Source organism: Saccopteryx bilineata, chromosome 5 (genome assembly GCF_036850765.1).
Source record: "Saccopteryx bilineata isolate mSacBil1 chromosome 5, mSacBil1_pri_phased_curated, whole genome shotgun sequence".
In the NCBI taxonomy this organism is placed as follows: Eukaryota; Metazoa; Chordata; class Mammalia; order Chiroptera; family Emballonuridae; genus Saccopteryx; species Saccopteryx bilineata.
Window position 1 is genome coordinate 127074853 of NC_089494.1, and position 27637 is coordinate 127102489.

The window sequence follows — 27637 nt, forward strand, 5'->3', positions numbered from 1 at the left end:
CAGAAAGGGAGAGTGATGAAAAGCATTAATTTTTTGTTGTGGCACTTTAGTTGTTCATTGATTACTCTCTAATATGTGCCTTGACCTTGGGGCTACAGCAGACCTATAACCCCTTGCTCAAGCCAGCGACCTTAGGTCCAAGCTGGTGAGCTTTGCTCAAACCAGATGAACCCGCGCTCAAGCTGGCGACCTCAGGGTCTCGAACTTGGGTCCTCTGCATCCCAGTCTGACGCTGTATCCACTGCGCCACTACCTGGTCAGGCTCTGCTGTTTCTTTATTCCATGTCACCTGTAACACACTGTGTAGTTATACACATATGTAATAGTACCTATTTCTACTCATGGAAGTTCCATGGGAACATTTTTATTTTGTTCATTGCTCTAAGACATGTACCTAGCATAGTGCCTGATATCTTGAAAACTATCTGTTGACTGAATGAGTGAAGCTAGACTCTTAAGAACATCAGAGTTAGGGCATCATTATGTATATTGATTGGGTGAGAGGAAGCAGGTGGAAGTAGAACATGAAGACTTGTAGTGATGAAAGTGGAATGGATATGAAACTTTTTGGTTTTCTTTGCATTTTATCCTGAGGGGTAGCAGAGAGGATGAAGTCCTGAAAATGAAACTTAAGGAGATTAAAACATTTATTTATTTATTTATTGGTTTATTGAGAGGATGAGGAAGTGGGAGAGAAAGAGGAAAGGAACATTGATTTGTTGTTCCACTTATTTATGTACTCATTGGTTGGTACTTGTATGTACTCTGACCTGGGATCAAACTGGCAACCTTGGTGCATTGGGCCGGGTGCTCTGACCAACTGAGCTACCTGACCAAGGCCTTAAGACATAGTTAAAACCATCCAAACTGAAAGGAAACTATAGTTTATTGAATTCTGTTTAACAGCGTGCTGTTTAGTCTTTTTTCCTTGTATCTTCAGTTGAATGACTTTAGCTGTGCCTTACATCCTTAAGGATCAAAATGAGGCTCAAGTGCTTAATATACCAAAAAAGTCCTAAATGAACATATGCAATTATAAACCCATTCTTGTTGATTTTCTTATATTAAATGTGAAATGTGTTTACATAGCAAATGGTGTTGGAACTTCCCATATCCAGAGAAGCTTAAAGCCTGAGGGGCTCATCTTAGTGTGGAAAGAAGTTAGAAGGGTGGGTGACAAAGGAACAATTTAAAATTAAAGTACCTGTTGTAGTGGTAACTTGAATTACTGCTCTTGATTTTTTTGGTATTAAATGCACCTTTAGTTAATGCATCTCTTCAGCATTCTTTTTCTTGAATGTCAGTCTCACTTTACTCTTTTCAGCCTGATTGGCAAAGCCATACGTGTGGACTTTATTTCAGACTAAGATTTATCAGGCATGCGGCCTGCAAGATTTGTAAAGAAATGACTGGGCATGGACTGACTGCATGTTAAATTAACAGTGGAGAGAGGGACAGTGTATAAGTGTGCTGAGAAGCTATTCCTCAAAGCGGAAGGATGGCCCTGTGTCTGCCACTCTGCTGCTCATCTTATTTTCCTGTCCAGTTGAGAATCATATCCTCATTTTACAGGTAAGGTGGCTAGATCTTGTTGATGTACAATCTTGGGCCCATTTCATGCAGATCATGGACAAGGGTAGTAAAACTTGCTGTGTGTTGACTTTGGGCAGAGAACTCTGCAAATTACTGATCTGTATTATCTTTTCACTAGATGTGAAGACTATCTAGTCTTCACATTCTTCTCCCCATTTTACTGGAGAGGAAATTGAACCTTAACTTAGAGGTTAAGAAATTTGCTGTTTCCACAGCTAAATTAGTGGCAAAGTTGGAATTTAATCTACCATCACTTGTTAGATAGAGCTCACTCAATACATTAGTTGTCCCATGACTGCTAATTTGGTAATAATCTGTGTCTAGATTCTGATCTTCCTGGGGCCTGGCCTTTGCCTGCTTTGTTTTAAGAGACTCAGTCATTGCCTGTATGCTTTTTTTTTTTTTTTTTTTTTTTTTTTAACAGAGACAGAGAGAGAGTCAGAGAGAGGGATAGACAGACAGGAACGGAGAGAGATGAGAAGCATCAATCATTAGTTTTTTGTTGCGCATTGTGACACCTTAGTGTTCATTGATTGCTTTCTCATATGTGCCTTGACCATGGGCCTTCAGCACACCAAGTAACCCCTTGCTTGAGCCAGCGACCTGGGGTCCAAGCTGGCGAGCTTTGCTCAAACCAGATGAGCCCGTGCTCAAGCTGGCGACCTTGGAGTCTCGAACCTGGGTCCTCGGCATCCCAGTCCGACGCTCTGTCCACTGCGCCACCGCCTGGTCAGGCACCTGTATGCTTTTTATTAGCAGTACTTTGTGATTAGAATATTTACTTTTCTCCTTCTTGAGAGGAGTTAAGTTTAAATAATTTTGTGGAATAGTAGATTTTCTTATCCTTTTCTACAAAGCTGGTTAACTGTCATCTTGAGGAGACGAATTGCTTTCATATTTATGGCTAGCTGAAACTGACACAAAGATCAAATTTATTCCTATCCAGGAAAGGACAGAATCAAAAGAAAAAAAATAACAAGAGGCAAGATGTGTGAATAGCTTTAAAATTGTTTGACTCACACAGGTTCAGAGATTTTAGCTCCATGTATGTCATGCTGGGCTTACTAAGGTATCTGTTTAATAGACAGAATATTTGGTATCTTTTATAAGAGAGCTGTTGACAATATCACACTTCTCATACTTCAAAGTCCATATCCTCTCATGACTCAACATTTAGGCAACCTGGGTAAGTTCATGACACCAGCAGTTGATATCAGCCCCTCACACTTTCAATATCCTTCTAGGTTTGTAGGTGGAAGGGGCAGTAAGCTCACTCTCCGTGTAGCATCTTGCATCCTCTTGAAATGTTGAGTAGTTTGTTGGAGGGAGTCATGCTCAGGAGACTATTTTCTCTCTGTGCTCTAACTTACCTTTTCTGAAGAATGAGGGAGGAGTTGGGGGTGGGGTGTAAACTCAGGAGCTCTTCCAGGGGTTTATAAAATGTGCCTCTAGCTACACAAAGTTGGTTTAGGATGGAGAATGAGCCCTGTAATGAGATCTGCATTCCAGATATGGCCCCACCTTTATTGCTGGCCTCTTCCCTCTGAGCTGCACTTTCCTTTCTGATTAAAATAGTGCCACTGTATGGATGTCCGGGGTTCAATTCCTGGTCAGCGTACACAGAAAAAGCACTCATCTGCTTCTCTCTCCTTCCCCCTCTCTCTTTCTCTTTTTTCTTGCATCCTCTCTTAGCCATGGCTCAACTGGAGCGAGTTGGCCCCAGGCACTAAGGATGGCTCCCTGGCCTCTGCCTCAGGCGCTAAGAAGAACTGGATTGCTGAGCAATGGAGCAGTGCTTCAGATGGGCAGAGCATCGTCCCCTAGTGGGCTTGCTGAATGGATCCTGGTCAGGATCCATGTGGGAGTCTGTCTCTGACTCCTCTTTTTTCACTGATAAAAAAAAGAAGTGCCACTGCCTTGCCTTATGCCCTGAGGTACCCAAAATGAGGATCAAAATGAGACTAACTTATTTAATAATACCAATCAGATGTATATCAGTGTGAGCACAGCACTCATGTAGATTTTCTTCTATTAAATATGAGGTGTAGCCTGACCAGGCGGTGGCGCAGTGGATAGAGCGTTGGACTGGGATGTGGAAGGACCCAGGTTCGAGACCCCAAGATTCGCCAGCTTGAGCGCGGGCTCATCTGGCTTGAGCAAAAGCTCACCAGCTTGGACCCAGGGTCACTGGCTCCAGCAAGGAGTTATTCAGTCTGCTGAAGGCCCGCGGTCAAGGCACATATGAAAAAAGCAATCAGTGAACAACTAAGAAGTCGCAACGTGCAACAAAAAACTAATGATTGATGCTTCTCATCTCTCCGTTCCTGTCTGTCTGTCCCTGTCTATCCCTCTGACTCTCTCTCTGTCTCTGTAAAAAATAAAAAAATATAATAAAAAACTAGAATTTCTGTGAGTTTAAAAAAAAAAAGAAAGAAAAAGAATATGAAGTGTATGTAGCCTGACCAAGGCGGTGGTACAGTGGATAGAGCATCAGACTGGGATGTGGAGGACCCAGGTTCAAGACCCCGAGGTCGCCAGCTTGAGCAGCACAGGTTCATTGGGTTTAAGCAAGGTTCACAAGCTTGAGCCCAAGGTTGCTGGCTTGAGCAAGGGGTCACTTGGTCTACTGTAGCCCCCCGGTCAAGGCACATATGAGAAATCAGTCAATGAACAACTAAGAATTGATGTTTCTCATCTCTCTCCCTTCCTGTCTGTCCCTATCTGTCCCTCTCTCTGACTCTCTCTATCTCTGTCTCTCTCTCTCTCTCTCTCTCTCTCTCTCTCTCACACACACACACACACACACACAAAAGCGTGTTCCAAGATCGACCACAGACTGTTTGAACTGCCCAATAGCAGCCAGCAGCCTGAGGGGCACATCCTAACAAAGACGTCAAGGTATTTAAGGTAGCACCAGAGGATAGCTGTGATTCTAGAGCAGGGTGGCAGCCTTCCAATGGGAAGCTTGTGGCAGTACAATCTGGAATAGAAATACTGCTCCTCTTTCTAGCACACTACTTCTCTTTTTTCCCTCCCATCTATATTAAATCATTTTTTATTTTTTAATTACAGTTGACATGCATAATTACATTTGTTTCAGATGTGCACCTGGATGATTAGACATTGTATGATTAAGTGACCAACCTGATAAATCTTTCACCCATCTGATTCCGTACATGGTTATTAAAATATTATTGATTATCTTCCCTATGCCAGTGTTTTTCAACCTCTAGTCTGGGGATTGGTGCCAGTCTGCAAAAACATCAGGGTGGTTAATTCCTTTGAGGACCAGTATAAAATTTCTGTTGGACTGGGTGGTTGAAAAACACTGTTGTAGAGCTCATGCTGACAAGACAAGGCAAGGCAAGGCCAAGGCCTGATCAATTTGACCTGTAAAGATGTAGCAAACCAGTTTTAGATTCACAGAGATTACCAGTGTGGACAGAGAAGAGAAGAATAAGTCAAAGGTGTCAGCTTCCTGTAACTCTCGTCCAGCACACCAAAAAGGGTGTCACTGAAATATAAGAGGCTGATGACTACATGAGTCGTGGGATCCTCTGCTGCTGGGAAGCCAGCTCTAAACTGCAGTTAGTGGGTTTGTATTCAAGAATTCAGCTTTTCCTCGGAGCAGGCGGTGCCGGCGGCTTGTTCAACCATGGCCAAAATTAAGGCTCGAGACCTTCGTGGCAAGAAGAAAGAGGAGCTGCTGAAACAGCTAGACGACTTGAAGGTGGAGCTGTCCCAACTGCATGTCGCCAAAGTGACAGGCGGTGCGGCTTCCAAGCTTTCTAAAATCCGGGTTGTTCGCAAATCCATCGCCCGTGTTTTCACCGTCATTAACCAAACTCAGAAAGAGAACCTCAGGAAATTCTACAAGGGCAAGAAGTACAAGCCCCTGGATCTGCGGCCCAAGAAAACGTGGGCCATGAGCCGCCGGCTCAACAAGCACGAAGAGAGCCTGAAGACCAAGAAGCAGCAGCGCAAGGAGCGGCTGTACCCACTGCGGAAGTACGCGGGTCAAGGCCTGAGCCGTACGCGTCAATAAAGCACAAGCTGGCTGTCAAAAAAAAAAAAAAAAAGCAGTTCAGGGCAGGGTGGAGGAGTGTGCAGAAAGCCCCACACTTCACCCTAACCCAGGAGGCAATGCGAACCTGTCTGATGACAGTCACCAGAGCAGTGGTTCTCAGCCTTTCTAATGCCGTGACCCCGCAATACAAGTTCCTCATGTTGCGGTGACCCCCAAACCAAAAAATAATTTTTGTGGATACTTCATAACTGTAATTTTGCTACAGTTATGATTCGGAATGTAAATACCTGATATGCATTATGTATTTTCCGATGGCTTTAGGCGACCCTGCCAGGGTCGCGACCCATAGGTTGAAAACCGCTGCACCAGAGAGACAGGGTGGAGAATAGGAAATGGCCTCTGCTGTGGTCTGAATGTTTGTCCCCGCTGCCCTCCAGTTCCTATGGTGAAATTTTTATGTCCCATGTGATGGTATTAGAAGGGAGGGCCTTTGGGAGTTTCTTAAGTCATAAGGGTGGAGCCCTCATGAAAGGGATCAGTACCTTATAAAGACTCCAAAGAGATCCTGGGTCCCTTCCATCATGTAAGGACACAGTGAGAAGTATGCCACCCAGAAGAGGGCCTCACCCACCTGTGCTAGTACTTTGATCTTAGACTTCAAGCACCAGAGCTGTGAGAAACAAACTTGTATTGTTTATAAGACATCAACCTTTGGTGTTTTGTTATAGCAGCCCAAGCTGGTAAGACAGTCTCCTGACAGCTCCTTAAGCCCCTCTTGTCTTGTATTCCTGGAGGATCATAAGGTTTTTCTCCAAAATAATCAGCTGTGGGGTCAGACTTTACCAAAGCGCCTATTTGGATAAGTTCATTGTTGCTGGGCATTCGTGGCAAAGCCATTCTCCTCTATGTGGGTAGAGTGCAGAGCGCATTCCTAGCAGCTGTGGCTGATGCAATGCTGTGAGAATACTCCAGCACCTGAAACCTTCCTAGGCACACCCAGGAGGGAGCTCGCCCGCTGTGGGGAGGTAACTCAGCGCCCATTAGGCAGCTCCCTGAACTTTTCAGCCATTGGCTATGAAGGGCATGCTGTAACATTCTATTGACTGAACCCATGTATATAAGCTAGTTTACTTCCTTAATAAAGTGGATCTGCGTCACTGAACCTGGTCCCCAGAGCCGGGTCTCTGCGTCTCTATCGTCCTCACCCCTGGTGGGCCTTGTCCACACCTCTACCTCTTTCACTTGTACAGTATGTCCGTAAAGTCATGGTGCACTTTTTACCGATCACAGGAAAGCAACGAAAGACGATAGAAATGTGAAATCTGCACCAAATAAAAGGAAAACTCTCCCAGTTTCATACCTATTTAGTGCAGTTCCGTGGGGGCTCCATTTGTTGCCCTACACACATCCAAACGATAGTGAAGTTCTTGCCACACACGGGTAAGGACGTCTGGTGTAACAGTGAATAACGTCTGTGATTCTCTGTTTTAAGTGATTAATGTCATTGATACATTCAGTGTACATATGTTGCTTCACATAACCCCAAAAGCAAAAGTCTAAGGGCGTCAGATCCAGGGATCGTGGTGGTCATGGCTTGACAGAATCCCTGCCTATCCACCACTGGGGGAATGTTCTATCCAGAAACTCACAAACAATGGTGGCATAGTGTGGAGGAGTGCCGTCCTGTTGAAAGATGACACCTTCTGGAAATTGTGGCACTGCATACAATTCCAACATGTCAAGATAGGACTTTGCCGTCACAGACTGCTCCGTGAAAAAAAAATGGGCCTATCACCTTATCATGCATCAGGCCACACCACACGTTCTCTTTAGGGGTGTTATGTTTGTATTCAATGTAGGCATGAGGATGTTCAGCAGCCCATATTCGGACGTTATGGCGATGAACATGTCCACAGATATGGAGGGTCGCCTCATTGCTAAACACAATCTTCTGCAAAAATCTTACATCATTGTCGATCTCATGAAGCATATCTGTAGCAATCGTGCATCTTGTGGGTCTATCCGCCTGTTTGATAGTGTGCAACAGCCGCAATTTGTACCCCGTAAAACAGAGACGTTTCTTTAACACCTTATGAACTATAGTCTTGCTTAGGTGTAATTGTCGAGCACACGCATGCACAAATTTTTTAGGACTCCTTAGGTAGCTATCCCGTATAGACTCTACAGTCTTGTCACTGACTGATGGCCTACCAGAACGGGGTTTCTCCACCAAACTGCCAGTTTCCTTCAACTGCTTATCCCACTGAGTAATGTTATTCCTATGTGATGGCGCTTCGTTATAAACGCGCCGATATTCACGTTGCACTTTGGTCACGGATTCGAATTTAGCGAGCCACAGAACACACTGAACTTTCCTCTGTACCGTCCACATCTCGACTGGCATGGCCGTGGGCTGCTCTGCTGTATACACGGTGTTACGTCATCATCTGTGCATGCTGCTACATCACCCTACAGAAACTGGGAGAGTTTTCCTTTTATTTGGTGCAGATTTCACATTTCTATTGTCTTTTGTTGCTTTCCTGTGACCGGTCAAAAGTGCACCGTGACTTTACGGACACACTATATATAACTAACTGAATACATTAAGTGAATATACACAAATAGTCCTATCCTCTCTGTACTTACCTTGCTGTTCTACTTCCCATTTTCCTCTCTCACCTGCTATAGATGTATTTTTAAACTTTTTTTTTTAAGGACTTTATTAATTTTTCAGAGAGAGAGAGAGAAGGGGGAGGAGCAGGAAGCATCAATTCCCATATGTACCTTGACTAGGCAAACCCAGGGTTTCGAACCGTTGACCTTAGTGTTCTAGGTCAATGCTTTATCCACTGCGCCACCACAGGTCAGGCCTATAGATGTATTTTGCTTTTAACTGTTGTGCGAATCACTTGTTCTGGACCTTTGTATCAGTGATTTTCAACTGGTGTTCCATGGCACAGATGTGTGCCGTAGGAATCATTAAAACATGCAGTACCTGACTATCTATTTAGTTAGGAGCACTGACCTCTTTTCCTTTAGACCAGTGATTTTCAACCTTTTTTTTTTCATGGCACAAACACACACTAATTACTAAGGTCAGTGTCCCTGACTAAATACAACCATTTTCATCTCATGGCATAAATAAATTAGTTACTAAAGAAGAAGTCAGGGCCCCTTTTTCTTTAGTAATTAGTTTATGAGTGCGTGAGAAACAAAGGTTGAAAATCACTGCTTAGACTGTCAAGTAAAAAAGTGACAGCAGCCTGGCCTGTGGTGGTGCAGTGGGTTAGGGCATTGACCTGGGATGCTGAGGTTGCTAGTTCGAAACCCTGGCCCTGCCTGGTCAAGGCACATCTCACAAGCAATCAATGAAAAACTAAAATGAAGCAACTATGAGTTGATACTGCTCATCCCCCCCACATGTAAAATTACCTGTAATTAAGAAAAAAAAGTGACAATAGCCAACACAATAATGGCTGTCTGGTGTGACTAAATCAAAATTATATATATATATTTTTTATTTTATTTTATTTTTTTATAGTTTTTGTTAGATCAGCAAAAAATATATTCTTTGTTGTGCTTCAGAATTTTAGTAATTAGTTCATGTATACCATGAGATGAAAAGATTGAAAATTGCTTTGTATGTAACCTGAACTTAGAGATAGCATTTAAAGGAGAATCCTAGATCAAGATGTCTTGATTTACTCAGAGTACTGAACTTCTGCAAACATTATGTCATTGTAGACAGCCATTGGTGTGTCTGTGTGTTTAATTGTGGTAAATATACGTAACATAAAATTGACCACTTGAAGCGTACAGTTCACAGCCATTGGGCATATTCACATGGTTGTATCACTGTGACAACCCATCTCCAGAACTGTTTCATCTTCTCAAGCTGAAACTATTCCGCGCCTCCTCAGCCCCTGATTCTGTTTGCTGTTTCTATGGATTTTACTACTCTCGGTTCCTCCTGTAGTTGGAGTCATACGTATTTGTCTTTTGTGAATGGCTTTATATCACTTAACATAATGTCTTCAGGGTTCATCTATATTATAGCATATATCAGAATCTTTTCCTTTTAAGGCTGAATAATATTCCACTGTATGTGTATACCACATTCAATCAAAGGACACTTGGGTTGCTTCCGTGTTTTGGATATTGTGAATATTGAATCGGAACAGCAAGAAACAGATGTTTTGCCACACAGTTAAGTAGCCAAATTAAGGCGTCTTTATTCAAAGCTGGTGACTGCGTGGAGACCTAAGTCATTCAAATTATGCAGCCCCAAACACAGTTTGAGGTCAGCTTTTAAAGACAAAATTGCACAGTGACTGAGGAATGGGAGGAGGGGAAGCTTAGCAGTAAAACAAAGCAGTGAAACAAGCTCTTTTACAATAATTATCTATAAGATTAATTCAAGGAGAAACATTCTGGGAACATTTGCAACCTTGCAGAACTATCCCAAGGCCTCAGCCTGAGAAACTAGCCTCAAGGCCAGGGGTAGTGAGTCTTTTAGAAAAAGTTCTGCTGAAAGTCTCTTTGTTTTAGAGAAAGTAAATTCTGCTGCTTCATTTCAGTGAATATGCTGCTATGGATATGGGTGTATAAACATCTGTTTGCATCCTTGCTTTTAATTCTTTTGGATAAGTATCCAGAAATGGAATTCCTGGAAGGATGGCTGTGTTTTTCAACTAACTTTTGGCAAATCTGTGTTGTCATGTAATCTTAAGTGTGATATGAATAAAATTAATCAAGAAACTGGGTTGCCATATCATATTTACCTTTTGAAGCCAAAATGAGTGATTTTATTTTTTTAAAGACAATATTTATTGTTTTCTTTCTTGATTACAGTAACAGTAAATTTATTACAATTTAGCAAAATCTTATAGAAAAAAATCACTTAAAATCCCACTGTGCAGAACAATGCTTGTTTTTAATATTTTAAATTAGTATTTTTTATTAATGTGAACATATACAAGAGTACTGACTGTATGTTTATATATATGTGTGTGTGTGTATATATAATGTATATCTTTTAAAAAATTAAAAGCACGGTGGGAAATGACCAAAAGACACGTATTTATTTGTCTCTTTATTCACTGATGCATTTATATATATACATGTGGACGTTTATTTCTTACATACTTGGGATCGTGCTTGTAAGTATGACTGTAATTTTCTTTTTCTCATTATAAAATTAATACTTTGCCTGACCTGTGGTGGTGCAGTGGATAATATGTCAGCCTGGAACACGTAGGTTGCTGGTTCAAAACCCTGGGCTTGCCTGGTCAAGGTACATATGGGAGTTAATGCTTCCCGCTCTTTGCCCTTTCTTTCTCTCTCCTCCTCCTCTAAAAAATGAATAAATAAAAAAATAAAACGAATACTTCAAGTAATCTAACATATAATGGTAGGCAATGAGAGTAGGCCAGGCACTAGGCCGGGTATGGAATCCTGGGCACCTAGCAATGGGCAGAACTGGGAGAGCAAGTGTTGGAAATAAGTATTGTTAATTGGGACCTCCACTCCTAAGGCACCCTTTTCTCCCTTAGATGGTCTCTGACTTTTCTCTTCTTCCATGTAGCTAGGTATGTGGTAGACCCCCACTCCCTTAGAGAAGAACAGTGGGGGCTGGAGAAAAGCTCCATCTGACTTCCATACAAGGACAGGAGAGACCCCAATAGGTCAGCTCGAAGAAGAAAGCAGTTAACCCCTCCAAGACATTAAAAGGAGCCCTGGCACTGACTAATCATTGGAAACCACAACCCTGAAAGGACACACCTGGAATACTGATGGGATCCTCCCCTGAGACCTCCAGAGAAATATCTTCAAGACAGCGAACCCAATACAACTCTGTGGTGCACACCCACACCTCTTCCCACACCTTTCCCCCCAGGGTATTTTCCTTGCCCTCCCATTTCTCTCTCTCTCTCTCTACTAACTCCAAGGGCCCTTCTTTTGCCTTTGTAACTTGTTTTCTAAAGCTCATTTCTTCTACCTCTGTGACTTTCTCTTTTTTTTGTATTTTTTTCTGAAGTTGGAAATGGGGAGGCAGTCAGACAGATTACCGCATGCGCCCGACTGGGATCCACCTGGCATACCCACCAGGGGGCGATGATCTGCCCACCTGGGGCGTTGCTCTGTTGCAACCAGAGCCATTCTACCGCCTGGGGCAGAGGCCATAGAGCCATCCCCAGCCTGGGGCAGAGGCCATAGAGCCATCCCCAGCGCTGGGGCTAACTTTGCTCCAATGGAGCCCTGGCTGCTGGAGGGGAAGAGAGAGACAGAGAGGAAGGAGAGGGGGAGGGGTGGAGAAGCAGATGGGCGTTTCTTCTGTATGCCCTGGCCAGGAATTGAACCCGGGACTCCTGCATGCCAGGCCGACGCTCTACCACTGAGCCAACCGGCCAGGGTTACCTACCTCTGACTTTCTAAATAAACTTTCTTTTATAGTTTGAGTCTTGGCTCTGAATTCTTTCTCAGCCAGAAATCAAATACAGAGGTTGCTGAACCGAGGTTAACACCTGGTACCCTATGGCTGCCAACAATATTATTAATTACTATAGGTTATATTTATAAGGTACATAAATTACAGAATTTATTTAATCATGACTGTACCTGACTATACTAGCATTACTTCAGTGCTTAGACTTAAATTTTGTCCCTTAGGTTTTTGGTTTCTTTTAAACTCTCATAAATAATAAAGTAGTATTTTGTTTCCATGTCTTTAGGAGCACTTCCTGAAGGTACATTTCTAAAAGTAAATTTTTTGAAGCAGTGGGATGAAACTTCTGATACAGGTTAAATAGGCAAGAATAAAAAAATACTAGATGTTATTTTGCAGGTATATGCGAATAACTTGTAATATAGGTTTGAGAATTTATTATTTTGCTCACTGAAACCTTACGCCACTAAAAATATATTGAGCATCTACTAAGAATCACGTTATATTAAGGACTACATAGGTATTGCACATATGTGAGACATGGCCTCTGACTTCTAGGTCACTAAATTCTAATTGTGAGGATGAGAATTACACACATTATCATTTAAGGCAGCTTGTGATAAGTACCATGTTGTTACAAAAGTTGGTGCTAAAATCATTCCAAAAAGAGAATGTGTTGTCAGATGTCCAAGGTGGAAAAGGTGACTTTTGGCCAGAGTGATCTAGGACAGCTTCATGCTTGATATGGGTAGGTGGTCGGCCTGGACATAGAGAACATTTAAGGCATGGGGGAATGATGGTAGGAAAGGCCTAGAGGTGGGAAAGTACAGGATTTATTTGTAATGGTGAATGGAATTAGTTTACTTAGAAAAGAGGGGAAGTTTTGGACAAGTTTTGGCCTGATGCAGCCAAATGAGGACATGTATTGTAGGGCCCCGCATGCCAAGTTAAGGAGTATCAGGTTTTGGGGTAGTATCATTGCTTGATCAAATTGACCCCAAGAAGATTAGTATGTTGGAGGTGTGAGGACCAGATGGAAATAGGAAAGGGCTGGATGGAGCCAGAGATTAGTTGCACTGGTTCAGTTATAAGTCTCTGGGGAGAGAGTTGGATTGGAGAGGAAATTATGGAAGCCATCCTGCCCCCCCCAGCTCCTGGATTTTGTGAATATGTTGTGACTGTCAGAGCAAAGGCTATGTGTTCCTGCCTCTTTGCCTCCCAACATTGACAGGAATGAAATCACTGTGAAAGAGTGAGTGAAGCAGCAACATAATTTTTTGCTTGAAGGTTTAGGACAGGGAGGATTCTGAGCTTGACACCCAAGTCTTTTGGAGCCTGGATGGATGCTGTGTTAGTGAATGGAAATTGGACAAGTGAACTGGCTTTCAGGAGGGTGTGGGTAAATTTTGGGAGTATAGACAGGTATTATACAATCTTTCTTTTTTATTATTATTTATTTTTTGTATTTTTCTGAAGTTGGGAACGGGGAGGCAGTCAGACTCCCGCATGCGCCCCACCGGGATCCACCCGGAATGCCCACCAGGGGGCGATGCTCTGCCCATCTGGTGCGTTGCTCTGTTGTAACCAGAGCCATTCTAGCACCTGAGGCAGAGGCCATAGAGCCATCCTCAGCGCCGGGGCCATCTTTGCTCCAATGGAGCCTTGGCTGAGGGAGGGGAAGAAAGAGACAGAGAGGAAGGAGAGGGGGAAGGGTGGAGAAGCAGATGGGCACTTCTCCTGTGTGCCTTGGCTGGGGATCGAACCCGGGACTCCTGCATGCCAGGCCGATGCTCTACCACTGAGCCAACCGGCCAGGGCCTATACAGTCTTTCTTAATGGTAAGTGATAATTAGTTTTTCAAAAACTAATTTTAATATATTTCTATTAAGAATGTAATTTTCTACTTCTAGTAATGTGAATTGATCTGTTATTATCTCCAGAGTGCTATCAAAGAAGTGATGGAGGAATTTAGATTTATAGTCAGTTTTCTTGATGAGAAAGTGTGTTTATTGCAGCTCTTGGTGATTTGGGATCCTTTTATCTCATTCCTCGGGTCACTTTCGGTGTTTTAGCCCTTTGACCCGTTATTCACCATCCACCGAGCAAGAGAAGTGCTCAGATTTATTGAGTATTCCTTAAATTAGTCAAACTAGTATTGTTCTACTTAACCACTTATAATAGAAAGTTGAGTGAATTTACGTTCTATTTGTCCTGTAGGACAAATATATTTAGATATAATTAGATATTTAGATGTAATTTGAGTTGTAAAAAGGTTGCTTTCCAACCACCAGACGTATGTTTTTAAATTGATTTAAAATGATGTTATGGGCCCGAGCCAGTTGGCTCAGTGGTAGAGCGTAGGCCCGATGTGTAGAAGTCCTGGGTTTGATTCCCAGTCAGGGCACACAGGAGAAGTGACTATCTGCTTCTCCACTCCTCACCTCCCTCTATCCCTCTCTCTTGTGCTTCCCTCTGCCTTCCCCATTCTCTCCCCCCCTTTCCCCTTTTCTCCCTCCTCTTTTTCCCCTCATCCCCTCTCTTCCCCCTCTTTGTTCCCCTCTTTTCTCTTCCTTCAACCATGACTTGAGTGGTTTGAGCAGAGTTGGCCCCAGGTGAAGAAGATGACTCCATGGCCTCACCTCATGTGCTAAATATTATGGTTGCAGAGCAACGGAGCAGCATCCCAGACAGGCAGAGCATCATCTGATAGGGGGCTTGCCGGGTGGATCCCAGTCGGTGTGCAAGTGGGAGTCTGCCTCTGCCTCCCCACCTCTCATTTAATTAACAAAAGGACGTTATGCATTGAACTAATTTAATACTATATTGTGGTGGAGAGGTCAGGTTAGATATACCATTATGGTGGTATTTGAGTATGTGTGCATAGTACTGTAAAATATTAAAAGATAACATACATATTTCTAAAGAGTTTTGAGTTCTTATGTAGAAGTCAGCTTTACTTAATTTTTAATTTTTTAATTTTTTTTATTTTTCTGAAGTTGGAAATGGGGAGGCAGTCAGACTCCTGCATGCGCCTGACCGGGATCCACCCAGCCTGCCCACCAGGGGGCGATGCTCTGCTCATCTGGGGCACTGCTACGTTGCAACCAGAGCCATTCTAGCACCTGAGGCAGAGGCCATGGAGCCATCCTCAGCGCCCGGGCCAACTTTGCTCCAATGGAGCCTTGGCTGTGGGAGGGGAAGAGAGAGAGAGAGAGAGAGAGGAAGGAGAGGGGGAGGGGTGGAGAAGCAGATGGATGCTTCTCCTGTGTGCCCTGGCCGGGAATCGAACCCAGGACTCCTGCACGCCAGGCCGACGCTCTACCACTGAGCCAACTGGCCATGCCCCATTTATTTAATTTTTTGAAATATTTGTTGATTGTAGAGAGAGGGGAAAGGAAGGGGGGAGGAACATTACTTTGTTCCTGTACCTGCCCTGACCAGGAATTGAACCCACAACCTCTGTTGCTTTGGGATGATGCTCCAAAACAACTGAGCTGTCGGCCAGGGCTACATGTTTTTTGTTTATTTAACAAAAACAATTTTTTTAGAAAGATTTTATTTATTGATTTTAGAGAGAGACAGCGAGATCATAGTTGTTTTAGTTTACGTGTTCATTGATTGCTTCTCGTATGTGTCTTGACTGAGCAAGCCCAGGGTTTGAACTGGTGACCTCAGCATTTCTGGTCAGTGCTCTATCCACTGCACTACCATAGGTCAGGCTAGAAGTTAGCTTTAAAGATTTTTAAATTTTTATTCATTTTAGAGAGGAGAAAGAGAGAGAGGGATAAGGGAGGGAGGAGCAGGAAGCATTAACTCATATGTGTTTTGACCAGAGAAGCCTGGGGTTTGAACTGGCTACTTTAGTGTTCCAGGTTGACTCTGTCCACTGTGCCACCACAGGTCAGGCTGAAGTTAGCTTTTTTGTTGTTGTTGTTTTATTTTTCTGGAGTTAGAAGCAGGGAGGCAGTCAGACAGACTCTCGCATGTGCCCAACCGGGATCCACCTGGCATGCCCACCAGGGTTGATGCTCTGCCCATCTGGGGCATTGCTCCATTGTGACCAGAGCCATTCTAATGCCTGAAGCGGAGGCCATGGAACTGTCTTCAGCGCCCAGGCCAACTTTGCTCCAATGGAGCCTTGGCTGCAGGAGGGGAAGAGAGAGAGAGGAAGGAGAGGGGGAGGGGTGGAGAAGCAGATGGGCGCTTCTCCTTTGTGCCCTGGCTGGGAATCAAATCCAGGACTCCTGCACGCCAGGCCGACGCTCTACCACTGAGCCAACCGGCCAGGGCCTGAAATGGTATGCTTTTATACTTCATTTTATCCAGCTATTGTTTTAGTGTTTTTTTCAAAAATTTGGGTTCTTTATAAATTAATCTGTTAACTCTTTTTTTTGTGTGGTTATTGTAATTTTAAAGATCATCTTCTGCCTGACCAGGCAGTGGCACAGACGATGGAGCATCAGACTGGGACGCGGAGGACCCAGGTTCAAAAATCCGAGGTCGCTGGCTTGAGCATGGGCTCACCAGTTTGAGTATGGGTCGCTAGCTTGTGTGTGGGATCATAGACATTACCCCATGTTTGCTGGCTTGAAGCCCAGGGTCGCTGGCTTGAGCCCAAGGTTTCTGGCTTGATCAAGGGGTCACTTGGTCTGCTGGAGCCCCCTGGTCAAGGCACATAGCAGTCAATGAACAACTAAGGTGCCGCAATGAAGAATTGAAGCTTCTCATTTCTCTCCCTTCCTGTCTGTCCTTATCTGACGCTCTCTGTCTCTGTCACCAAAAAAAAAAAAAAGAAAGAAAAAATCATCTTCTGCCCTGATGGGGTAGCTTGGTTGGTCAGAGGATCGCACTGAAATGAGAGGTTTCTGGTTCGATCTCTTGTCAGGGCACATACAGGATGCTCCTGTCTCTCACTCTCTCATTTTCTCTCTAAATATATAAATAAATAAACATTAAAAATCATCATCTTTTACAAAAGAAGGTCTTTACCAAAGCAAAGGCTGTATAAATGTGATTTGGGGAACGGTACTAAGTGAAAATTGAACTCTCACTGTCAAAATGTGGAAATTTTTGCCCTGGCCAGGTAGCGTGGTTGGTAAAAGCATCATCCTGATGCATAACAATTGCTGGTTTGATCCCCAGTCAGGGCAAATACAGAAACAGCCTGATGTTTCTGTCTGTCTGTCTGTCTCTCTCTCTCAAAAAAAAAAAAAAAAAAAAATCAAATTTAAAACAAACAAATTTTTTAAAAAGTGGAAATATTTTATTGCAGATTATCCTAGTACTCTAAGAGCCAGGTCCATTGTGTATGAGCTTATGAAACTAGCCTACTAGGACATGTCTAACAATCAGTTCACTTAAACAAAATGTAGGTTTAATCATATTGAACATTGGACACTAGTGCTTTAGAAGGTGAAAAACTCCAAATGCAGGTGAAAGATTTTTATCAATGGGCTTTCATATTTCATACCAGTTCTATCTTCAACTTACCTGGTAATGTTTACTGAGTTGTTAAGGTTTATAAATAAGATAGGTTATCTTTTCTGGAGGACATTTGAAATTGAAAGCAAGAGTAACATACATTTGATACTCAGATAGAAAAGGAGAAAAATATATATACACACACACACACGCACACACATATATTTATAACTTGTCTTCCTGACATAAAGTAGCAGAGAGTGGTTGCCATTTGTACGGTAGCCTTAATATCTTTAAATCAAAACAAAACCTAGTTTAATTTTTTTTATCCTTAATAAGTTAAGAGACATTTCTGTGCTTAGTGCCAGTTGAAAAAATCTTGAACTTAAAAAATAAAGCACAGGGCAATAAGTAAACAGAGTTAAAATTTTCCCTCATTAGTATATTGTTATTTTCAAGATTACCTGCAATAGATTACCTATTGCAAACTGTGTTGGTTTTGGTTAGCTTCCTTGGGTTTTGAGGTTGTCAAGTTCTTTTGTTCCTTTTAATCTTTGTATGCTTTGATATCGCCAATTTAGTATAAAGTAAAAAGGAAATGATTATTTTATTTATTTATTCATTTTTAGAGAGGAGAGAGAGAGGGAGAGAGAGAAACGGTGGGGGGGGGGCTGGAAGCATCAACTCCCATATGTGCCTTGACCAGGCAAGCCCAGGGTTTCGAACCGGTGACCTCAGCATTTCCAGGTCGACGCTTTATCCACTGCGCCACCACAGGTCAGGCAAAAGGAAATGATTATTAATTGTAAGGCTGGTGGCTGAGGCCTGGCAGGTTCACATTGGATTCGGGCAGATTGTAGAGAAACTGTGGAGCCAGAAAGGGTCAGACCATACCCGTTTATTGGAGGCTCGCAAAGACAGGCAAGCAAATAAACAACAAAAGTGAAAGAGCTAATAAACAAAGGAAAATCTTCTATTCACAGTAAGGGCAAGGGAGCAAGGAAAACTGCACCTAATGGTGGCGGGAGAGTGATCTGGGAGAATTGCTGGCCAGGGCAAGTACCCATAGCCTTTTATTAGGCTATGCACACGTGCCTCTGTCACATGCTCATGCACTAATCCAGCAAAGTGCTTGCAGCTGGTAAACCTGTGTGCAAGCCTAACATTGCTGCCCCACAGTAATCTAAATAAAATCTGTAATTAAAAGTATTATATTTTACCAAGGTTAGTTTCTTATTTTTGGAAATTGTAGTATGTTTGTATAAGGCTTTAACTTTAGGGGAAGCTGAGTGAAAGGTATATAACTCAAGTATTTTTACAATTCTTCTGTAATCTCAAATTAAGGAGTTAAAATAATTAGACTAATTTATCAGCTACAAAATTATTAGTGCATTACAAAACCAAATGGACATTATTTGTCTGTTATAGGGATTGGGCAGAGACTGGCTTTTATTTGGATGGCTGAATTTCTTGTTGATGTTAATTAACCTGAAAAATTGAAAGTTGATACATCTGAGGAATATGGACATGCTGTTAGAATGTGCTTAGGGAATGCAGACTTGTGATCTTTTTCTGTTATGTGTCTATATCCATGCGCAGATAATAATTTGCATACATAACATCACTTGGCTGGATCTCAAGTGAGGACACTGGCTTTCTAAAAACATTACAGAATTTCATTTTAGCTTGTTACACATTTGTTTTTGATGGGATGGTGGTAATCAATTGCCTTTTGAGAATAAATCAGATTCTTTAGTTTTTAAAAAGTAGTGTGTGATTTGGGGGTTTGTTTGTAAACTGAATGATCAAACACTTTAATGCTGATTTGAATCTAAATTTAATGAGATGTCTTTTCGAAATATCTGGGTCTGAATTCATTTCAAAAGAACAGCACGGAAGTTTCTTTGTGTACTGGTTGTATCATTGGACTTAGTCTAGCATTTGTCAATTTTGTCTTCAAAGGATCTCACTTAGATGCATACTTCATTTATGTTTAGTATAAATCATTAGTGATCTCTGTATTAATCGGGGGTTGAAAGAGTCCTAAGTTTTTTAGCAGTTGCTATTTAGGCATGCTATAGCTTAAGTGCTAACACTATCAACTGATGGTCATTGGCGCCAGCTCAACTTCCAACAGGAATCCCCAATTTGGGATGTGATGAAAAAGGAAACTTTATTTAGTGCAAACAGCTCAGTTGTGATACAGCATAGTTGTGAGATGGCACTGGAGCCAGGCCTCTCTCTGGCTAGACAGCTTTGCTCTGTTATACTCAGTGCCAGTTTTCTCTGGTCTATGCTGCTGTGCTCTGGAGAGAGAGAGAGAGAGACTCAATGTTTCAGCTCTGGCAGGATGGATGGGGGTGGGGTAGAAGACCATTTTCATCTTCAGTGGAAAGAGAAAATGTGCTCCTAGAGCCAGATAGAAGCTGGCTTATATAGACAGAAATTCCTGTCCCTGGCCCCCGATTGGTCTGTTCTTGTGCAAATGAGGACTCCAAACTTTGCAGTTTGATTGGTCAGAATGGAGTCACTTTGATTGGTCAGTGAAGATATTGCTGGGGATGTAGCGTGCAGCTCCAATTGGTTGGGAAAATCTTAGTGCATTTGGTTGATTTTTTTTTGTATTTTTCTGAAGCTGGAAATGGAGAGGCAGTCAGACAGACTCCCGCATGCTACCGACCAGGATCTACCCGGCACGCCCACCAGGGGGTGATGCTCTGCCCATCTGGGGCGTTGCTCTGTTGCAACCATGGCCATTCTAGTGCCTGAGGCAGAGGCCATAGAGCCATCCTCAGCACCCAGGCCAACTTTGCTCCAATGGAGCCTTGGCTGCGGGAGGGGAAGAGAGAGACAGAAAGGAAGGAGAGGGGGAGGGGTGGAGAAGCAGATGGGCACTTCTCCTGTGTGCCCTGGCAAGGAATCGAACCCGGGACTCCTGCACGCCAGGCTGATGCTCTACACTGAGCCAACCAGCCAGGGCCTTAGTACATTTGGTTGAAGTAGGATTCCAGGAACTCTATGAGGGCTGACTCAGATGGCAGGAACACAGTTGTGGGGAAAACAGCTGTTAGGTTTGCTCAGTGGTTTCCCAGCTGCAAGTACTTTGCAAGAATAGTGCTGTGAGCACGTTGCAGAAAGCCACATGTGTGTCTGTATGAAAAGCTATTGGTGGCAATTCTCCCAGCTCGCTTGCCCACCACTGATAGGTGCAGTTCCCTGATTCTTTCAGCCGCCACCATGAGGGGTGCTTTGCCTAATCCCTTCCTCCACTGCAAAAAGTGGTTTTCCTTTGTTTATTCCCTCGCTTGTCTCAGCAAACCTCCAATAAACGGGTTATAGCCCAGCCCTTTCTGGCTCCACAGTTCCTCTACCATTTGCACGAGTTCAGTGTGAACATGCCTGGTCTCAACCACCAGCACTACAAAAGGGTAGGCAGGCAGTTCAGTGAAGACTTCTTCCTGAGATGCAGTTTTCATGAGAGGATCTTGTACAGAAATGGCTGCTAGGCTTTTAAATTTTTTAAATCTTTATTCATTTATTTTTAATTTTAAATTTGAGCCCAATTAGCCCCCTGATGCCCTTTTTACTAGGTGTCTTCTTTCTCAGGGGTCACAACACTGACCTGGAGGCTTTGGCTGCACGTGAGCACTTCATTTATTTATTTAAATTTCTTTATTTTAGAGAGAGAGAGAGAAAGAGAGAGAAGGAGCAAGCCCATAGTTGCTTCACTTTAGTTGTTCATTGATTGCTTCTTGGATGTGCCTTCACCAGGTAAAACCTGGGGTTGGGACCAGTGACCTGAGCATTCAGGTTGATATTCTGTCCACTGTGCCACCACAGGTTAGGCTTTGTTGAGAAAACAGCTGCTAGGCTTGCTCGCTGGCTTACCAGCTTGCAATGCCAGTGTCCAAGGCCAGCCAGGACACGTTGGATTTGGGCAGATGGTATATGGGGCAGCTGTGTTAGGCTTGCTCACTGGTTTACTGACTGCAAGCTCTTTGCCTAATTAGTGCGTGAGCACATGGCAGCACCACTTGTGTATAGCCTTAATAAGGCTAGGGGTGCTTGTGCTCAGGGGGATTGTAGATGCATGGATTGCCTGCCTGCCACTGTGAGGGGCCATTTTGCTGTTTGTTTGCCTGAGAAGTGGTTTCCCCTGCCTGTGTACTTGTCTGCTATTGTAAGACTTTATTAAACAGGGTGGCCCAATGCTTTCTAGCTCCACAGTTTTTCTACTGTCTGCCCAAATCCAATGTGAACCTGCTTGGCCTCGGCCACTGGTATTACACATTAGAAAAACTGTGGATCCAAAAAGCATTAGGCCATTACCGTTTAATACGGTGGTTCTCAAACTTTTTGAAGTTGGGGCGCATTTAAAATACTACAAATAATTGTAGGTGCGCTATATACAAATTTCTGAGAAATATGTTATAATAATTAAGTGAAATATTAAAGAAAATATAAAGTCCAAGTGTGCTTTTATGGTAATTAAATGAAATAAATACAACAAAATTAAATTTATTCTGACATTAAAAAACATATTTATGTTACATTTTTTGTTAGGCTTTTTAGAATTTGTAAAAAAGAGGGGTTAAAAAATAAAAACAAAAAAGTTATCTATAATAAAAATGTAAATGTTCGTTTGTTCAAAATCTTAAATCTCTGAAAGTTCTTCAGGGATAGCTTTGAAATTTTGACACAACGTTGCATTTAAAAACATGCTCTTTTTTTAATCCCTATTATATAGATATAGATGTCACACCTGTGACAGGTAAAAACATGCTTTTCTTTGAAAAAGTGCCATCTGTTGGACGTAAAAGTAATACACACTATACTAAATATCTTACGATTCCATTTCAAAGTTTCCAATTTATGATCCATTTATGTGCAGCCAGACTTGAGGATGCACGGTTGCGAGCACGGGGATCGCATTCTGCGGCTTCAGATCTGCTTCGTTCTCAACAGAATGAACACGACAGGATGAGAGTGGCTGAAAGACGTCACTGAAAAACAGCAGATCGGCGTCAAACACGACTCCGTGCTCAGCAATCACGCGATTACAATTGCCTTGCATTCCGGTACAACCCAGCTGATGAATATTATAGTTTGAGCTGGCATGTTCTCATCGGCACTGTGACTAAAGTGTGTCCTTATAGCAAGGCTCTGAAATTTAATGGAGAAACGAAAGGAATGTGTTGCGCCGCCGGAAAAATTAAACTGCCTCAACTTGGAGAACCGCCAGATCCATTAAAAACTTTGCTTGCTAGATATACCACCGAATCAAAGCATTTCCTATATAACATCAGGAAATAGAACTCATGCTTCCAAATGACGTCGTTTGGCGCAGAAATTGTAACAGCTCAATTCATGCCAGCTTTCAAAGTGAAAGGACAAATTTATCATAAAGCCGGCTCCCTGCTTCCATTCCCAGATAGTAACATTAATTTCTCCAAATGTATTTCATTGGTGATGGCAATGATGAATTGAATGCATGCTGTGGGATTTCAACCGGCATAAAATAGTTCATCGTTTCCCAACTGCAAGTCACGAAAAAAACTATTTAGTGCGTTTGTTCATATTTTTTCAGATATGATGCCATCTGATACACACAAGATTGTTATTCACGCGGACAAAATGGCTGCTGGAGAACATGTGTGAAGATTCAATGCTCCAACTATAGACAAAATGGCAATTATTATAGTCGGAGATCCGTTCCAACCTAGAGATATTGTTCTTCATTGGAGAAACAATCAATTGACAAAACTTGCAGAAATTCATCGATGCTACGATACCCTGCAATATCCAATCATTTTTGGGATGGTGCTGATATCACTTCAACGTTAAGATGATAAATCCAGTCAATGACGAAGAAACAAATATGAAATGCAGCTTATTGAACTATTATTCATACCGATTAATGATTTGAGAGAATGAAGACAATCACATTTTGAAATGCCATCAGTTGTTTCACCAATACATTGTAGATATGTTTGCAAAAATCGAAACAGAACGTTTGATATTCATCCGTTTGAATCAGACCAAGCTTCCCTCTGAAGAATACGTTCATTTGCGAGATGCAGTTGTAAATGACAGTAACACAACTAATGTTGGAAGACTAACGATTTTGCCATCTTCATATACAGGCAGTCCATGTCATATGCATGAGTATGTTCAAGATGCAATTGCGTATGTTCGTCATGACGGGCGTCCAGACCTATTAATTACATTTATAGGCAGTCCAGCTTGGGATGATATACAACAGCTCTTACTTCCTGGCCAATCGCCAGTGGATAAGCATGACATCACAGCACGTGTTTTCAGACAAGCTGAAATCGCTGATGGATTTTATGGTAAAATATGAAGTGTTTGGGTCTGTGCACTGTAAAAAATTAATGAGCAATGTTATAGAAGCAACAATCTTGACCTTTCCAAGGTGAAGATGTCCTCATTCCTCGCGTTTCTATGATTCCAACGGATATGCCATTTCAATTTAAGAGATTGCAATTCCCAATTCGATTGGGGTTTTCAGTCACCATCAACAAAGCTCAGGGCCAATCTTTAGAATTGCGCGCTTTAGATCTACACACGGATTGCTTCTCACATGGACAATTATATGTTGCATGTTCTAGACTTGGCAAACCAGACAATCTCTATATCTGCACAGACAATGAAACAACAAAAAATATTGTATATCCACAAGCATTGTGAAGTTAAACATTAGAAACTTGCACTTTCTCTTTTCTTTTCCATTTAACCAGACTGAGCCACAGCAATCAATGTGAGGCCGGGTACAGCTAGTCTTTATATATATATAGATACATTCTTAGTAAGACTTAGTAAATTCGGCAGGTCCTGGCACGAATGTGTTTTTTGGTTTATGAGAAACATGAGCCTGATGTGTCCTAGTGATTTCTTCAATGTTTGGGTTTATATTTGAAAGGCAAACTCTTAATTTTCTCATCAATACATTGGAGAATTGCTCTCTTTTTAAAAACTCTTTGTGTTGAGGATAGCAAATCCTAATTCACATAAATGGGATGTTGAAAATTGTAGTAAAATGTTCAAAGCTTTTTTAGATATTGCCACATATTCTTTTATATTGTATAAAACCAAAAGGCTTCAAAAGACAATTCCTTATGTTTAATCATTAATCCACGATCAGTGGATATAGCTGCCAGTTCTTCTGTTAATGTTAAATCAAAATCACTTGAAGCTTCCATGAGTGGGTTTCTAATTCAATCGTATTGTTCAGTGTTAAGTGATGGAAAATGCTTTAAATTAAGTTCTGCCCATCAGCCTTGAAGTCCTATTTTATTTACACTTAACTTTTGCTCACTTCCAGAGTCAGATTCTTTAATAACATTTCTTTTTGAGAAATCTATCCATTTCATTTGGGTGTATTTATATAAAAATAATATTATGATGTGTTAACCAAAAGAGTGGTATTTCCATAGTGAAATGGTATAGTAGAGTAACTATATTTATTTTTATATCTGGGCACATGCTGTGAACCAGCACAGCTAGTAATTCCAGGTCCCAAGTGGGAACGTAGCAGAATTAAGAAAATACAGGGTCAGAAGGGCCCTGTAGTTGCTGCTGGCAAGAACAAAGAGTGCCCAAAAACCACATCTTGCTTCATTTATAGGGCAAAGTGAAGCCATTAACAGATCAGTGGTCTCTGATCACATTTCTGAGGTAGCCCAGGAATTTTACCAAGTGCAGAAAACCTCCACCATACATATCATCTTAACTTTACACCAGACAAAGGATAGAAGAAACTTGCCTCCAGTCTTTCCTGGGAACGTGGGGGGTAGTGTAAACAATCCAGCACCATAGCTTAACAGTCTTTTGCAACCTAATCAGGCAAGTGAGGTGGGGGGTTGGGCAGACTGTCAGCTTACAGCCAATTACCACACCTCTGTCCCCCAAAAATCTAAATTCCAAAAACCCTGTTGGATTTTTGGTTCCCAACAGACACATATTTCTCTGGAATACCATAAGGCACACCTGAAAATCTTCTAGGGTGCACCAGTGTGCCCTGGCATACATTTTGAGAACCATTGGTTTAATAGTTTCTCGCAATGGGCCGATGAACAAACAGGCAGGGAAAACATCTCAGATGAAGCAAACAGCAAAAAATGGCCCCTCACAGTGGTGGACAGGCAGTCGACAATCCATCGTCCACAATCTTTCTAAGCACAAGCACCCATAGCCTTACATAGACCATAGACAACATGGTGCTGCCATGTGTTCACGCACCAGTCAGGCAAAGTGCTTGCAGCATGTAAACCTGGGAAGAAGTCTAACACAGCTGCTTTTCCCCATTCCACCCTTTTAGGGTTGCTCATCTCACAATAGGTACATTACATACATAAACTATTACCAAAAATGACAGTTACAAAGGTGCCCTTCACAATGTTTCCCTGATTTCTGCCCCGGGAGTTAACTGGAGGCCCACCTCTAATTCCCCACCCCACGGTAGGTGGGAGGTCCTGTATAGTCCAGAGCTGTGTCCATGGAAGAAAGTGACCTTGATGCATCTCTGCAACTGTGTGGGAACAGCTGCCTGGTGCAGGAGGGCCTCCATTGGAGCTGGGCCCCCCCATCCCTCCCGTCAAGGTCTCTCATCCAGAATCCAGACTACTGTCCACAAGCAGTGTGTCCATTCAGCAAGGTAGCTGGTTCCCCCCTCTGGTCACAGTCTAAGAGTTGATTATACCACTCAATGATTAGTCCATGATAGTCCAGCTGTCTGTGCGATCACCAAGGTGAACGTTCATTACACCTATTACCATCTAATGCACATTAGAAAGAGATCAGTGGATTGCCAAATTCACATGGGCTTTCCAGTCCCTGCCCATCCCCATTGGATGGGTCCCTTGGCCTTCCCCCTATTTAAATGGGGATAACAGGTCTTGGGGATCCTCCTTTCCCTCAGCTGTCTCCAACAAATAATATGCAATCTTGTAACCCGAAAGACAGCCATTTTCTTGGCAGCTCCTGAGGCCACCCGCTTCTCCTGCTTTTTAGTGGCTGGAATCTCTGTTCTGACTCAAGCTGCTGCCAAAGCTCCAACAAGAGTTTATTAGGCTTTCCATCTTGATTTCTTCCTATCTGCCCCAGCTGCAGTCAGATCTACTGACATCTGTGTTCTGGTAACCTTTACATGCCCATTTTTCGTGTTAGTCTGGGGCGGGGGGTGGGGGAGGGGATGGTGGTGGTATAGCACAGGCAGCAGCCCTCACAGCCTTATAGTCCATCTCTATTCTGGAGAGCATGATGCCACCCACCACCATGTCCCACAACCATAGCAACCAGTCTGCCAGGGGCTCGGTGAGTTTCTGCCTGAATTGTGCCCCAACTCCATTAGCTTTGCCTGAGAGTAGGGCTGGACCATGGAGTGCTCCACTACCTCAGGAGGGGGTTGTACCTGCCCCTGAGGGACTCTTGAGTGCTGGGTTTCTACCTTCTGGATAACCACTGGCTGGGCTTTGAGTCTGCGGACAGCAGCTTCAGCCCACACCTCCTCATCCTCTCAAGAGGAGGTTGGAAACACCTGCTCCAGCCGGCTCAGAGTACTCCTCCAGCATCGATGCTGCTCCTTTTTTGGAGACTGTTTCGGCTCCTGCAGCTGCTGGCTCTAGCTTGAAGTTGAAATTTGAGTTCTTGAACCCATGGTTGTTTCTCCAATAGCTGTCACTGCAACCGTTCTGCTTCCAGGGCAAACTGGAGCTCATGAACCTGTAACTCCTCCAGAGAGTGCTCCAGTTCCAGGTGCTGATGGTGCTCAGCCTGCATCTCGTACTCCAGCTCTTGAACCCGGTCGGCCTTCTTTTCCAGTGCTCACTTCAGTTCAAGCTGTTGCTGGTGTTGGGTCTGCAGCTTGTCCTGGAGCTTTTGACATTGCACAGCATCATGCACAAAGCTCTTTGTTTCTTGCAGGATTGTAAAGAACACCCAGCCCATGGTTCCCAACAAGAGAGCCACTGGGAATAGCCACTCCTCTAATCCACCCCTCAAGGGTGTCGGTGGCTCCATACCAGCCTGCTCCAAAACCTGCTTGCTGTGCCAGATGTAATGCCGGTGGCCAAGGCCAGGCAGGTTCACATTGGATTCAGGCAGACGGTAGAAAAACTGCAGAGCTGAAAAGC

The 27637-nt window shown here is 42.9% G+C and overlaps 2 protein-coding genes across 4 annotated transcripts in view; both read left to right on the forward strand.

Moving 5' to 3' along the window:
- CCNY (cyclin Y) overlaps window positions 1–27637 on the forward strand; it is a 187903-nt gene that overhangs the window by 7202 nt on the left and 153064 nt on the right. The window lies entirely within an intron of this gene.
- Window positions 5196–5653, forward strand: LOC136306763 (large ribosomal subunit protein uL29-like). Its single transcript, XM_066233296.1, has one exon. It carries the CDS (start codon window positions 5249–5251, stop codon window positions 5636–5638), a length of 390 nt encoding a protein of 129 aa, XP_066089393.1. The 5' UTR covers window positions 5196–5248; the 3' UTR covers window positions 5639–5653.

Excerpts from the sequence above, each read along its gene's own strand:
- LOC136306763 (XM_066233296.1), top strand. The coding sequence starts at position 5,249 with ATGGCCAAAATTAAGGCTCGAGACCTTCGTGGCAAGAAGAAAGAGGAG.